The 16,250-nt window shown below is 47.7% G+C and overlaps 1 protein-coding gene across 4 annotated transcripts in view; it reads right to left on the bottom strand.

Moving 5' to 3' along the window:
- Nucleotides 1-16,250, bottom strand: part of DENND4C (DENN domain containing 4C) — a 2,555,958-nt gene that overhangs the window by 136,818 nt on the left and 2,402,890 nt on the right. For all 4 annotated transcript variants that reach the window (XM_069625964.1, XM_069625963.1, XM_069625962.1 and 1 more), the window contains one exon: nt 15,868-15,985. In XM_069625964.1, coding sequence (XP_069482065.1) covers nt 15,868-15,985 — 118 coding nt within the window. The remainder of the gene's footprint in view (nt 1-15,867; nt 15,986-16,250) is intronic.

Raw genomic sequence — 16,250 nt, forward strand, 5'->3', positions numbered from 1 at the left:
TACTGTTTAAAATATGCAAGGAACTCACTAATCCTACTGCAGTCTCCACTTCTCCCTGGACATCCCTGACCCTCTGTACTTCACTGGCCTCCCACTTATTAATCAAAACTCAGGACACACTATCCTCACTCTCCTCTACTCCCCTTCCTCCTGCCCCCCAGTTGTCAGGCCTCCCTTGGGCCCCCTCTCCCCTTCCCTCTTACTCCCCTCTTTCTCGCCCAAAGCACCAGATGAGGTCTCTAGACAAGACCTCTCGATGAAAGTCTCCTCCAAAAAGGTGCTGCCATGCTCCTCCAGAACTATCAAGGACAACATTGCCTCCCTTGAACCAGCCTTGGCCGACTTCTGTAATAACTCCTTTGCCACTGGCTCCTTCTGGCTATCCCATAAGCATTCCATTGTTCATCCTCTCCTCAAAAAGCCCTCTGCTATCCTCTCCTGCCAGCTATCTACCACCCTATTCCCATTACCCCATTCCTAAGGCAAACTCCTGGAGAAGCTGGTCATTTCCCAACTGATCCAACACACTGAGTCTCCACAACCACCAGTCTGACTTCAGAGCAGCCAGGGGCATGAAAACTGCTCTACTGAACACTTGTGAATACTTGCTCTCAAATCTCGAGTCCAACTCTCCATCCGTTCTTATCCTTCTGGATCTGTCCTCTGCCTTCGACATGGTCATTCATGCCACCCTGACAAATCAGCTCTGCGACACACTTGGCATCATGGGCCTGGTACTTGACTGGTTGACCTCACTCCTCACCAACTGGGCCCTTTTCCCTCCCCCATCACACTCTCCACCTCCGGCATCACTCAAGGCTCTATCCTCTCGCCGTGGCTCTTCAACATCTACCTTGCCCCTCTGGCCCACCCAATCTCCTCCTTCTCTCCTCACTTTCAGTGTTATTCAGAAGACGCGCAGCTCTCCTTCAAGCTTCCCTCTACTGCTTCCTCTCTCTTCGCTGGCTGTCTGACCGCTATTCAGGTATGGTGTGCTGCCAATGATTTCTGCCTTAATGCCATTAAGACGGAGATCCTTCTCATCGGGACACCGTCTACCTCCTATCGTCTGGCCGCCCTCTAGGGGTCCCCTCTCCTCACCCTCTTGTGAGGCAAAAAATCTTAGTGTCATCTTTGCCTCCTCTTTTCACATCGGGGCCCTTGCCAAGAAGGCCCACTATCAGCTGCACCACCTCAGTGGCATTCTACCTTTCCTCACCTTCCCCCAGAAACTCAATGTCTCCAAAGCTCTGGTCCTCTCTAGGATGGACTACTGAAACAGCCTCTTCCTCAATCTTCCTTTATCCTCCCTTCGCCCCCTTCAACTAATCCAGAATAGGACTGCGAGATTTATCCTTGGCCTCAATCCCAGACACGTATTTCTCCAGCCCTAAAATCTGTCAAGTGCAAGACCCTCTGCATCATCCACAAGGCTTTCTGGGGACTGGGACCCTGCTACATCAGACTCTCTCCCCCTAAATACCTTCCTGCTAGAGCCCTTCGGTCTTCTAGCTCCAACTCTCTGCAGATCAGATGCTTCTCTAAGCAGAGAGTGGGCAGTAGATCTCCCTCCTCCACAGGAGCCTCCCTCTGGAAAGCTCTGCCTGCCCCTCTCAGGCTTGAGCCAGACCTACTCAAGTTTCCATAAGCTCAAGACCCTCCTTTTCTCTTCTTTCCCCTCTTCACATCCCCTGCGAACACACCAATCTGCCACAGTGACTGGTTGCCTGGTTGCCTATGAGTTCTACAGGGCAACAGGCCCCCCGCCCAGTCCACCCCCCCTCCTCGCACTTAACATGTGGACCCCACCCCCCTGCAATCCCTGGCCCCAGCACTCGAATAGCCCCTGTGCCCCCCCTTTCACCTGCACTCTCTCCTCTTTACCCTGCACTACCCTTCGCACTTCACATTTCACGCAGACTGGAACTCCTCTCTCCCTCTCACTTCTTGTTACTGCACTTGCACGATCCGAATATCACAAGGCAAAGTAGGACCGTTATTGTTATCTTTTGCCCTCGATCCGCCGCCCCTTTTTTGTCTTGTGGCGCATTGAAACACCATTTGCTGTATAGGTGCCTTGCAAATATCCAATAAATAAATGTTAATGTTATGTTAAAGGACATTTGTACCATGCACTATCGCCACCGGAGTGGTCGCCTGGCACTCTAGCGGCTCTGAAAGAGGAGTGGAGTTTGAGTTAGTGGGAGGAAGCAGCAAAAATGCAAGAGAGCAGTGATGTGCTGTTGGCGGCCTCAGCCCGGTGGGTCCGATGGCTGGGCATGGGGTGTTTGCGGCCAGTAGTAGTCGTGTACTGTTGTGCAATATTATGTGTGTTTTTGTTTTATTGTTGCAATGTAGTGAAGTTTGTGCGGTTTGTTGTGCTGTAGGTTTTGGTTGTGTTTGGTTTGGAGTTTGAGAGGTGTATGCAGAAAGGGAAATTGTTAGTAGGGTTGGTTAGTTTGCGTCTCTATCCTGAATTGAGGCGCTCGGCTTGCATAGTCTCCCCTGATGCGGCTCTGTCCTGATTCTGGGTCCGACTGGCATACAGGTTCCTTACTCCTTTGGCCCCCACTCTAACATGTTCTCTTATAGCACCCCTTATCCTCCCTTCATACTCCTGTGGCCAGTGCACCTGCCAATTTCAACCTCTCGGGTAGTGTGGTGATTGCCAATATCTCGACAATTCCACACCACTGTGATACCTGGCAGTAACTAAGTGGTGGGCGAAAGTGTTGGTGGGATTGTCTGGGGTAGTTAACTCAGTCTCCGTGCGTGCTTCCTGTGTTCCAGTCTATCCAGTGTCACCTGTCCAGGTGCCGTGGGAGTTACCCTCTCGGGTCGGGGATGTCCGTTTCCTTTCCGGTTAGTCATCCTTTTTCTCGTCCTGGTTTCCAGATTTAGTCTGTGGTGTTGAAGAGCCAGGTTTTTAGTGATTTTCTGACTTTTAGGTGATCTTCAGTGTTTCTTATTTCTTTTGGGATGTTGTTCCAGCTTTTTGCGGCTAAGTGGTAGAAGGAGGTGCTTCCAAGTTTTTTCTTAAGGTATGGTTTTTTTTTTTAGAACTTTATTTTAGATTTTAACAAACATACAACGAACCACCTGTAATAACAGGTTAACTAAACAGAAGAGAGAAAAAAGAAAAAGCCAAACGTTACGCTCATAGCACATACAAAACACATCGGCTAGTGCAAAGCACATGTTCATCGGACAAACTGCTCTGTCAAATAATCCGCTCTACAGAGGTTTGCATGAATAGTGGGACCTGGAACTTTATCTGGGTTATGATTGCTGAGTCTGAGATTGGGAATGTGTAGCCTCGGTGGTAGTGAGTAGATATTGAATATAGGGACCCCAAATGTCGGGTGGTCGCGCATGTAGGGGAAGGGTTCGCGTGAACTCAGTGTCCATGTCCTGACAATAAAGGATATCTATCTTCCATGCGGTAAGCAAGGGAAGAGGGCCACGTCCCCATGCCAGGGCTATCCTTCTACGGGCGAGCACTAAGAGCAGGGAGGCCAATTTCCGGACCGGGGTTTGCAGGTGTCTTGTCATACCCAAGAGCGCGACTACTGGATCAGTGGCTAGCACCTCACCCAATATATCGCTCGTATGCTGTAGAACTGAGGACCAGAATCGGGCTATGCCCGGACAGTGCCATGCGAGGTGGACGAAGTCGGCGGAGGGGGTGCCACATCTTTCGCAATGGTCAGAGGCCTCGGGGTGGTGATGTCGTTTCTTTTGGGGAGTATAGTATGTTTGATGCACAAAGTTAAAGTGGGTCTGTTTATAGCGAGTGTTTAGCGCTACTTTTTGAGTTTGCCGAAGGATGCAGGTCCAATCGTCTTCGGGTATTGTGGTGTGAAGGGCCATTTCCCATCTGCGCCTTGCCTTAGCGGCGGTCACAATTGAGTCAGCAAGCAATGATTTATAAGTTATGGACACTAATCTTCCTTCTCCATTGGCCTGGATCGCATTGTGCAACAGGGTCCACGTTGGTGGTTGTTTGGGGAATGTTGGGAAGCGGGCCTGCAGGGTGTGACGCAATCTGAAGTAAAGGAAAATGTCAAGTGAGGTGGTGCCGCCCCTCTCCCTGAGCTGTTGTGGGGTGATGAATACGCCGTCTGGGAACAGGTCACCCATGGAATGTATGTTGGTTTTATTCAGCCAGATCAGAAAAACTTTTTCGTTGGTTAGGGGAATACCGGGGATAAACTTGGCGGGTAGTAGCGGGGAATATCTTATCTGTATTCCGTGATTACGGGCGATTCTCCTCCAGATGGCGTAGGAGGATAGGAGTGTGTTCAGCGTGCCATATGGCACCGAGAGATTGCTGAAGATCACAGCTGTTAAGAAGTCTGGGGAGGCCAGGGCGCGTTCAACCTGCACATGTGGGCAGACATACTCAGAAGCATAACAATTGCTGAGAAATTGAGCCTGAGCGGCCCAGTAGTATTTTTCAATGTCCGGAAGTGCAAGGCCGCCGTGTGACACCGGTAACGTCAGAGTTGTGTAGGCGACTCTCGCCGGTTTACCCGCCCAGATTAGTTCCAAAATGAGGCTTCTAATTTTCTGCACGAATGAGCGTGGGAGTAATAGGGGTATATTCGTAAACAAATAGAGAAGTCTGGGGAGAATCATCATTTTAGTCAGTGAAACCCTCCCCCATAGTGTTAGGGGAAGCGCCTTCCATCTCTGGATACGCTCACGGAGGGATTGGAGTGCTTGGCCATAGTTATCTTTGAATATCTCATCATGATTAAGTGACATGAGAATGCCGAGGTAGCGAACCCCTGTGTTTTCCCAACTAAATCCATGGTCGTCTCGGAACTGATGGGTGGTTGTTGTTAGCGGGAATATTACTGATTTAGAGTGATTTATTTTGAGACCAGAGAAGCCACTAAATCGGATCACCTCGCGCATGATTGGGTTGAGATTTGTTTGGGGATCTTTGATCAACAGCATTACGTCGTCCGCGTAGAGGGAGACGATCAGTCTGTGTGGGCCTAGGGTGAGGCCTCTCTCGATTCGGTGCATCCTTAGCCTGGAGGCGAGTGGTTCCATAATTATGGCAAATATGAGGGCCGACAAGGGGCATCCCTGCCTGGTTCCCCTTTCCAGTTTAACACCGGGAGATTTGGTAGAGCCGAGGGTAATGTAGGAGCGGGGGTCATTGTATAATAGTGAGACCATCCTGATAAAGGTTTTCCCCAGACCCATTTGTGTGAGTGTTGCAAAGAGGTATGGCCATTCGACAGAGTCGAAAGCCTTTTCGGCATCTAGTAATACTGCAATGGCCTGCTGTGATGGGTCAAGTGCAGCGATGACTCCGAACAGTCGGCGAATGCCATATGTCGTACTGCGTCCGGGAATAAAGCCGGCTTGGTCACCCAGAACCAGTGCGGGCATGAGGGGGAGGAGACGATTCGCTAGGATCTTGGCTAGAATCTTGTTGTCGAGGTTGATCAGTGAGATCGGCCTATAGGAGGCACAATCGTCTCGGGGTTTGCCTGGTTTGTGAATGAGAGTGACATTGGCTTCGCGGAGGGTGGGTGGAAGAATCCCTTGTTCTAGGGCCTCTTCATATACTTGAAGGAGCAGTGGGGCTAGCATGGGTGCGTGTGCCTTATAAAATTCGCCGGTGAGACCGTCGGGGCCAGGTGCTTTAGTGTTTGGGAGTGCTTTTATTGCCTCAGTGATTTCTCCCTGTGTGATGGGCGCATTCAGGGGTTCACGGAGATCACCCAGTAAAGTTCAGTGTCATTAAGGTAGTTCTGGATCTCTTCGGGGTTACTAGTGAATCGGGAGCTGTACAGGTCCTGGTAGAATTTATGAAATGTATTCACAATGTCTTCTTTGGAGTAGGTTAGGTTCCCGTTCATGTCGCGGATGCATTCCACCTGGGGGGGTGTCTGGTCAAGTCTCAAAGAGGCGGGCCAGGAGCGCCCCGGGTTTCTGCCCTTCGCCGTATTGCCTGATCTTATGTCGGCGGCCCAGGAATTTCATTTCGTGTTCAGCTGCTGTGTGGAATTTTACTAATTCCATCTTTAGGTCGGCTCGGGTCTGCGCATCTGGGGATGTCGCTTGTTTGTTTTCCAGGTCTTTCAAACCTCGTTCACTGTCTGCTAACTCTTGCCTGATCAGCTTCAGGATGCCACTTTCTTTAGCCATGCATACGCCTCTCATGTAGCATTTCAATGTTTCCCATAGCGTGCCGGGTGAGTCGACTGAGCCTTGGTTCGTCTCGAGGAAGGTGGTAATGTCCTGCCGGAGTTCATCTGCAAACGTAGGGTCTAGGAGCGCACCCGATTTGAATCTCCAGTTCACGGGGGTTTTCGGCATCTCGGATAGCGTAAACTCGAGTGTGACCATAGAGTGGTCGGATAGGGATCGTGGCAGAATTTGGCAGGGCCCCCATCCGAACGGACTCCGGGATGACACCAGTAGATAGTCAATGCGGGAGCTGGTGTTATGGACTGCTGAGTGAAAGGTGTAGTCGTGGGAGTTTGGATGGGAGTGTCTCCAGATGTCGGATAGCTCAAAGGCCTGGCAGATCTCTGTAACTTGGCGACTGGCCTTGGAGATTCTGTTGCTCGGACCGTGCGATTTGTCGATATGGGGGTTTAGGGAGGTGTTGAGATCTGCTCCCCAAATGATAGTTGCTGAGGTGTATGTTTCCAGGTTTGACATGATCCAGTTGAAGTTACTCGGCCCCTCGACATTGGGAGCGTAGGTGTTCACCAAGACTATTTCCTTCCCCGCAAGCAGGCCCCTCACCAGTAGGAACCTGACTTCTTCGTCCTTCTTAGAACCGATCAAACTGAAACCGGCCTTCCTGTCGATCAGTATCGCTACGCCTCTCGCGTACGAGGAGTATGAAGAAAAGTATCTATGGCAGCCCCATGAGCGGGCCCAGTGCTGTTCTGCCGATGGTGTAAGGTGTGTCTCCTGCAGCATAGCGATAGCGATCTTGTGTCTCCGTAGGTACTGGAGGACTTTCCTGAGTTTGGAAGATTGGTTGCCGCCTCTGATGTTCCAGGTGGCGGTTTTAATTGACCCCATCTTGTGACGGCAAGAAGGAGGGGGCCAATGCCACCTCTGTCATGCGGATCTGGAAGTGCTTGAAGGTGCAGAGGTTCCTCTCGCCGATTGCAGGCTCCGGGTCAGTGATCTGTGGTTGTTGTGTGCTTGAACGTAATTGATCGGAAAAAAACAATATGGTAACTCTTGGCTCTTTCCCTCGTGCGGGCAACCCCCAACAGGCCCACGGTGTACCCACCCCCCCCCCCGTGCACGGGCAACTCCCAACTGGCCCGTGATGAACCGTCCTCGGTAAACCCAACAGTAAGCATTGCTGTGCTAGGGGTGCTAGTGGCCCTCCAAGAGGAGGCTGGCTCCCAGTCGCATAGAGAGTTTGTTCCATGGTGGTGACGTTGTTGCCTCTATGGCACTAGGAAATTTTCAATCTGTGACAGCTGCGGGGTGGGTCTTTATGGCAGCTCCCTTCTAGGTCTGTTTCCTCTTTGGAGGTTTGCATCGCTCGGAGCGGATCTACAGCCATTGCGGTCTAAGTATTCATTGATCTCAGGCGTATTGAAGAACTGAGTTTTGCCTTTGTATTGTATGCAGAGTTTCGCAGGAAAAAGCATGGAGTATTGAATCTGATTCTCTTGCAATCTACGTTTCACTGCAGTGTATGAACGCCTTTGCGCCTGGACTGCTTGGGAGAAATCCGGGAAGAATTTGATCTTGTCTTCATCGTGTTGAAGGTCCCCCTTGTCCCTGGCGGCTCTCAAAATGGCGTCGCGATCCCTGTAATTGAGCAGTTTTGCAATGATGGGTCGAGGGTTTGCTCCCGGGACGGGTCTTGTGTTGGGGACTCTATGGGCCCGATCAACCACGAAGAGTTTCGATAGGATCTCTGTCCCGAACAGGTCAGTGCAGATCTTCTCTATGTATTCTTCCATTCTCTGAGGGGGCTGATGTTCCCTAATGCCAACAATCCTTAGATTGTTTCGCCGGGAGCGTCCCTCTAGATCTTCGTTCTTGGCGCTCACCGCCTTCACTTGCGCCTCCAACAGGGATACTCTGGCGGTTAAGGTCGATGTACCGTCATCAAGGTCGGAGACACTCTGTTCAACGGTATCTAGTCTGTCGGCGTGCTTGTCCAGTCTATGTTGAAGTTGGTCGACTTTGGAGGAAAGGGAGTCTAGTTTGCTCCCCAGGCCTCCTATTCCAGCCTTGAGATCTAGCAGGATTTCCCTAATGCCAAGCTCTTGTGGCTCTCCAACTTCGTGGGGCTGGTCCTGCTCGGGTGATTGTGGTCTGCTGGTTGAGGCGGTTGCTTTGGCAGAGACACAGCCTTCAAAGTTTAATTTCCTCTGCGATCTATCATTTTTCCCCATCCTTGAGATGACCACGGATGGCGGGATGGTTCCGCTGTAGGCACGCCGAGTATGTTGGCCGCTGGAAGGCCGGGAGGGCCCGCGAATTCTGAGTAGCTGTGTCGATTAGATTCTGCTTAGGCCGTCCTTGGACAGAGCTCTGTTCTGGGCCTCTGGGCTCAGTTCTGAGCTAGGCTGCGGTCCTGTGCTGGGGGTGCGATTGTGCCGAATGTCTGATTTGGATCTCTTGGGCCTGATACGATGACTACTTGCAGGCACCCCGCTTTATAAATGTAGCGCCGCGGATCCCCTCGGCTTCAGGGTCGTTAGGAATCTCGTACCAATGGGCTCGGGTGCTCCGAATGGAAGACAGGCCAGTCGCGGGCCCACGCGGGTGCAGCGGGGGCGCAAGGCGCTCGTACCTGAATCTTCTCCGCTCCCTCCGAAGCGTCGGGCCCGCCGCCGGGTCTCCAGATACCCGTCTGCCGCGGCCGCTCTCTCGCCGGTTCTCTCCGATCTACTGTGATGGGTGATTTGGCCGTCCCCGACGGGCACCGCGGGGGCACGATCCTCCGCTCCACCCCGCGATAGGGGTTCCGACAAAGCCCGTGCCGCAGCTCGTGTGATCGTGGTCGTAGGCGGATCAAGTTTCCGGAGCGTATTCGTACGCTGCGGCCCCAGCGAGACCGCGTCCGCCTGGCAGCTGAAGGGCGGGGGGGGGGAGGGTGGAGGCCCCGCAAACCGTCGCCCACGGGCGAAACTGCGGCGGTCAGAGGAAATAAAGGCAGGAGCTGAAGTAGAAACGCCACAGCTGTCGATATCTAAGGATTGTAAACTGTGTAGAAGCCACGGAACACGCGATTCTTCAGGATCTTTTAGGGAGCTCCGCGGAGCTCACAGGGAGGCCGCCATCTTGGACGGCTCTCTAGCGCCCTCCCTTAAGGTATGGTTTGAGTTCCAGGCGGATTTCGTTGCTTGATCGGAGGGGTCTCGTTGGTTTGTAGACTGTAATTTTCTTTTGAAGGAATTCTGCTCCTTGTCCGCTGATTGCCCTATGCGTTATGCACATTGTTTTGAAGGTGATGCGAAGTTTTACTGGGAGCCAGTGTAGTGTTTTTAGGGCTGGAGTGATTTGGTCTCTTCTGGATAGTTTGAGGAGTAGTCTGGCTGCTGCATTTTGGATCCGTTGCAGTTTCTTCAGGAGGTATTCTGGTATTCCGAGGTAGAGGCTGTTTGCATAGTCGATTTTTGACATGATTAAGGCGACGATAGTGAGTGTTTTGTGCGTGAAGGAGAGGAAAGGTTAGACTTCTTCTTGCCGTGTGGAGAAGGAAAAAGCATTTCTTCACTGTTGCATTTATTTGTGGTTCCAGGGTTAGGGAGTTGTCCATTAGGACTCCCAGATTCTTTACTACCTTCGATGGTGTTGGTGCATTTCCCATTTCCGTAGGCCATGGGATGGTGGTTTCGTTCTCTTGGTCTTTGGATACAATCATGAGTTCTGTCTTTTCTGGGTTGATTTTCAGGTTGTTGGCATCCATCCAGTTGCAGACTTCTTTTCAACCGTCGGTTAGGGTTGAATGGTCGGCATTAGTGTCTTTGATTTTGTAGATGAACTGAGTGTCATCTGCGTAGTTGTAACATGTAATGTTGTATTTTTTGAAGATTCTGGTGACCGGAGTCTGATGTTGAAATATAGTGGAGATAGTGAGGGTCCTTGTGGCATTCCACAGTCATTAACTCGTGGAGTGGATTTGAAAGGTTTTATCCATACGGTTTCTGTTCTGTCTGCTAGGAATGATTTGGTCCAGCGTAGTGCTGTGTCTGTTATGCCTATGTCTTCTAGTCTTTTGGTCAGGGTGTCGTGACTAACTGTGTCAAAGGCTGCAGAGAGGTCAAGCAGAATAAGGGCTGAGGTAGTGTTTGAATCTGCGTTAGTTTTGATGTCGTCCCAGATGGATAGTAGTGCTGTTTCCGTTCCTCTCGCTGGTCTGAAACCGATTTGAGCTTGGTCCAGCAGGTGGTGTTTTTCTACGTGTTCTGGGGTTAGTTTATATACATAGGTTTCTAGAATTTTTGCTGGGTAGGGGATATTAGAGATCGGCCTGTAGTTGGAAAGGTCATCTACGTCACCACTTGTGTTTTTCAAGAGTGGCTTGATGTATGCCGATTTGAAGATCTTCGGTACAGTCCCGGTTGATAGTGATAGATTTAGAAGGTTTCTGTAGTGTTCTGCTTACGATCCTTGCGCGAGGATTGATTTGTAGATGTCTGGGGGACAGGAGTCCATGGGTGATCCCACTTTCTTGCTTCGTTTTAACCAGCATTGCGAATGCCTGTGCTGATATTTCAGGAAAGCATTGGAGTTTGTGCTGTGGTTCCGTGTTCGGTTCGTTGGGTTGTATGTTGTGGTCGGTTGGTCGCATTTGTATGGTTTGTCGGATGTCATTGATTTTATTTTTGAAGTGGTCTCCCAGGTCGTTGCTTAGTTTTTCTTAGGGGGTTGGGGTATTATCGCAGCCTGATGGGTTTCTCATTTCTTCAATGATGCTAAACATTTCTTTTTGTGTGTTGGTGGAATTATTGATTCTGTCATCGTATGTCTTCTCTTTGCCTTATGAATTTCCTTCTTATATGTGTGGATTTGTTTCTGGTACAGTGTTTTTTCCCCCCGGGTTGTATTCTTTCCTCCATTCCAATTCCATCTTTTTGTTTTCCTTTTTCATGTCGTTTAATAGTGGGGTGAACCATTTTGCCATTGCTCTTTTTTTTGATGGGGTGAACTTTTTTTCTGGGGCAATCTTGTCTATTGTATCTGCAATCCATTGTGTAGTGTCTCTGCTTTCCCGTCAAGGTCAGCTAGCTCCAGTTCTGTAGTTGAGGGTTTTGTTAATTCCAGTTGTTCGAATAGGTTGCTTTCTTTGATGTGTTTCTAGTTTCTTTTGGTGGTGGTTGTGATTTTCGGATGTTGGATGTAGGCTTGGGTAGGCCTTTTGATCACAAATGGGATGATGAGATGGTCACTACACAGTATTTGTATCGGAGGTGCCGTGGTGATGAGCTTTTCTTTGGCGAAAATTGCGTATAGGGTGTGTCCTGCCTGCGTTGCTCCCTGAACTAGTTGTCGTAGTTTCATGGTGCTGAGTTGTTCAATTAGTGAGTTTTGGCAGTTGGCGTGGCTGTCTTCAAACAAGATGTTGAAATTCCCCAGGATGATTAGGTGTTCGTGGTTGATGGCTAGGTTGGTGATGGCTTCTATGAAGTTATCGACGAATGTTGCATCATATGTCGGCGGTCCTTATACCAGGATGAATGTGAGGTTGGTTTTTGGGCTTGCTGTTAGGTGTATTACCCTGGTTTTGCAGTTGAGGATGTTGACTGGTTCGTCAGTTTTTATTTTCAGGTGCTCTTTGAATGCTATAGCGATGCCTCCACCTTTTTTGTTTTTCTTGTTTATTTGTAGGCATTTGAAGTCGGACGGAAGGCAGTTTTGGAGTGTGATTTTGTAGTTGTCGCCAGCCATGTTTCTGTGATGAACAGGATGTCAATGCCGTTGTCGTCGAGTAGGCCGAAGATCTCTGTTGAGTGTTTTGACATGGATCTTGCGTTTATTAGATTGCAGTGAAGTTTGGAGGCGTTTGGTTTGGGCTTTGTCGAGGTCGTCTTCTGCTCGGTGTTGAGGTTTCCTTCCTGGTCAGTCACTTGTTGGGCTGTGGGATTCGGGTGTCAGCGTCTTCCAAGAGTTCTTCTAGGTTTTGCCTTGGGTTTTTTGTGTTTTCATCGGGTTCGTCTTCCGGGAGTTGTGGTTGTTGATTGGAAGTCCTTCCTGTTTTGGTGATGTAGGGGGTTATTGCTTCAGTCGTCTGTTGTTTGTGTTGGTCATCCTCCTTCTACTTGCTTGTGTTAGGTTGTTTGATGATGTTGCTTCTAATGTTGTTCTAATGTCTAATACATAAATAAAATGCCAGAAACTACCAGAGATTTGCTCACTCTATGCCCGATCCTATATTGCTTCTATTTTAAAGGCTATAATAAATATGTGTCCGTTATAGAGAAAATTGATGCTATGACTTTTGGGCCTATTTTATTGCGGGTACCTCCATGATGCTATCCACAACTTTAAGAGAGATTTGCAACGAGGCACAGAAATTGAGCAATGATTCAAAAAATAAATCTGTGTCCATAAGTGGGTAAGGAAAAATCAAATAAACAGATCAAGTGAATGTCTGAGTGCTTATAACATTATTATATGATACAATCTCAGAGAGGAAACTTCATCTTCGCTAAATGTCTCATGACGAAGCCATGTATCTGTAAATGTTTTATGATAATGGTTTTATATTAATGGATAAAATGAAACATGACAATTGATTTTTTATACGTTTTTGAAGTTATAATGAATTGTTTTAAATTGTGTGAAAGGTTTTATACTGAAAGAGTAAAGAAAAAAAAGTTTATACAGCAGCAGCTGCCCTCAAAAGGCAGAGAATTGCAGCGCAGCAACAATGTATAAATAAAAGTTTTAAGTAGTACCAAATTTCTATATGATGCAAATTGAAACAAGAGAACGATGTTGCTGTGAAATTAAGAAAAGATAAAAAATGACAATACTTCTGGGCTGGAATCAAAACGTTTTCAGTTCAGGTATAAATGTATAGAGACTAAGATAAAAGGACACTTCAGTTTGTGCATGGACTTGGCCTCTGCCCAAGTGTTCACATATAGTTACCACTGGGCATCAGATTCAATAAAGCATTATAGACTAAACCGAATGCCATTTTAGGAATAGGAGTTTTTGCTGCAATACAATTCGAAGGAGAATTTGTTGCGTTTTTTACAACTGATTTTTGCCGCATATATCTGTGGGGGGAGGGTTTAGCGAAATAATGAATGTATGGGTGTTAAGGGTGGTGCGTATGGTCTCCCCTGGCATATATATGCAGCAAAATCAACCTATCCAAAAAACCAACAAAAAACTAAAAATAAAATCAATTAATTCTCCTTCTAGGAAATGTACTCAAAATCATCCTAACCCGCCAGTTTATGTTCAATTACATTTCCTGCAGTTTTTCCCAATCACTTTAGAATTCAGCACCTGCACCTGGGTGTTGTTGGGGAAGCTTTGGCCATGATGTTGTGTTGCTGTCCTCTCCCCACTGTTTTATAGAATAAAACCAAATATGGTTTGGGCTTCCCTTCATCAGAAAGTCATATTAAAACAAAGCCAATGCGCTGAGGCAAAGTTGATTATTCAAGACAAATGCCCGATCTTTGGCACAAAACAAATGCATCAAATACCAACACTAAATAAAACTATTCTCTAAAATGAAATTTCTCCTTGACCTAATAACATTCCACTTAAGTCATAGATGCTTTGCTCTTGTTTAAAAATGATGCCAATCACAGTTACTCAACTATGCTATTTTTGGGTCCCTGATACTGTGAAGCCTACAGGACACCAACTACAATCCTCTACTCCAGTGACCTCAGGGTGGTTATTAAGTCCATGTTTTATGACCGATTTTACAATTAAAATAAAGGGCATTGATGGAGGCACTGCAGCTATTATGACAGTTGCTAATTACATTCTAAATAGTACCCCTTTCACCTACAGATGTGTGCCCATTGCAGGCAGGGCAAGTGGGGTTGATAGTTTAGTCACTCCCCCCCCCCGTCCAGCGCTCCCATTGCAGCATTGGATGCAGGGGGCTGCATTGGCACCAAAACAATTACATCTGCATACAGGACCCCACGGAGGAAATTCAAGTATTAACTTTAATTTTCTTTTAACACAAAGATGGTTTGTAATAAAGGAAAACTACACTCTAGGAAAGGTAGATATGCCTTCACTTTAATGGTTTATTTTATCTAAGTAGGCAAATTGGTGAGAATCTCGAATGGCAATTTCAACTTAAAGGCATGGTCTAGTAAAAAAATGTATTTAAAAAATAGATAGGCAACATAAAAAAAAATACTAGCATTCTCGTTTTTAAAACTTCCTATGTAAAATTCTGAGCTATTCAAGCTCAAAATTCGCAAAAGCAAGCACATGGGCGCATCCATTTTGTGAAATGGATGCCCTCCTGTGCTGGCTTTTGCGGCACTAATGAAGGAAAAGCCAGCCAGCTGTAGTAAACAAAAACTACCGCTGGGTGGCTTTCCCTTCATTAGTGCTGTACGCGGAGGACGGGGACCGGAGATCACAGCAGGAAAGCTGCAGCTGAATCTCGGTAAGTGCTATTTACCGAGGAGCCCGGAAAACTTAGAAATAAAACCGCAGCTTTAAAAACATTGTATTTATGTTTGCGGTCGCTTTTGAAGCGACCACAAACATAAATACAACGTTGTGTTGGAAATCGCTGTGTTTTTTCTTTCCAAGTTTCTCAGGCTCCTCTGGCTCGGAGGAGCCTGAGAAACTTGGAAAGAAAAACTGCAGCGTTTTCCAACACAACCGCGTTGTGTTTCTGCCTGCTGTGGCTATCACTTTGGGTCTCCGGTGCTCCCCCAGGGGGACCCAACACGGTTGTGTTTACATGCCGCGTAGTGTTTCTGCCTACAGCTGATTTCCCTAAATGCTGCATTGTTTCTGCCTGAATCTGCTTTCCCATTTGGGGCACTCGGGCTCCCCATGGGGAGCCCGAGAGCCCCAAATGGGAAAGCAGATTCAGGCAGAAACAACGCGGTTGTTTTCCGCAATGCTGTGTTGTTTCTGCCTGGATCTGCTTTCCCATTTGGGGCTCTCGGGCTCCCCGTGGGGAGCCCGAGGGCCCCAAATGGGAAAGCAGATTCAGGCAGAAACACAACGCAGTTGGTGCTGGAAAACGCTGCAGTTTTTCTTGCTGAGTTTCTCAGGCTCCTCCGAGCCGGAGGAGCCTGTGAAACTTGGAAAGAAAAACTGCAGCATTTTCAAACATAATGTTGTATTTATGTTTGCGGTCGCTTCAAAAGTGACCGCAAACATAAATACAATGTTTTTAAAGCTGTGGTTTTATTTCTAAGTTTTCCGGGCTCCTCCAGCCCGGAAAACTTAGAAAAAAAAACGCAGCTAGTGCTTATTTTATTAAAAAAATAAATAGCACTTACCGAGATTCAGCTGCAGCTTTCCTGCTCTGGTCTCCGGTCCCCGTCCTCCGCGTACAGCACTAATGAAGGGAAAGCCATCCAGCGGTAGCTTTTGTTTACTACAGCTGGCTGGCTTTTCCTTCATTAGTGCCGCAAAAGCAAAAGCCAGCATAAGAGGGCATCCATTTCACAAAATGGATGCGCCCATGTGCTTGCTTTTGCGAATGTTGAGCTTGAATAGCTCAAAATTTTACAAAGGAAGTTTTAAAAAAGAGAATGCTAGTATTTTTTTATGTTGCCTATCTATTTTTTAAATAAAATTTTTTACTAGACCATGCCTTTATTTTGAGCACATCCTAAATGTTAAGCTATTATTTATGTTTCATGCTGCCGGCAATAAAGAGCAATTTCCCCTTATACTTACTTAAATTCCTCCAGCATACATACAGTGGTTCTCCAGGCTGCTGGTGGATATTTATATTGTCCCACAGCAACTGGACATAAACCAACTTGCTATCTTGGGACAGTGAAGTCTGTGGAAGCTGAAACAAGAAAACAAAAATAGATTAACAGGCCTCTGAAAACATGATGCTTCACCATCTGCAAAGTACCGTTTGTCTTAAATCACCAGAGAGCACAAGCACAAACTTGCTTTTTTCTGAATGGTACCCTTCAAAATAAGAAAATAATGCAGAAAGACCACCCCAAAACTTTCGTGCCCTAGCCAATTTCTATATTTCGTAGGATCTTGCGAGAGACAAAAACAAACAGTGTAAGTTGAACTCTGCCGCAATGTGTGGGCAGTCT

Source organism: Ambystoma mexicanum, chromosome 6p, assembly GCF_040938575.1.
Source record: "Ambystoma mexicanum isolate Mex_15411 chromosome 6p, UKY_AmexF1_1, whole genome shotgun sequence".
NCBI classification, from domain to species: Eukaryota; Metazoa; Chordata; class Amphibia; order Caudata; family Ambystomatidae; genus Ambystoma; species Ambystoma mexicanum.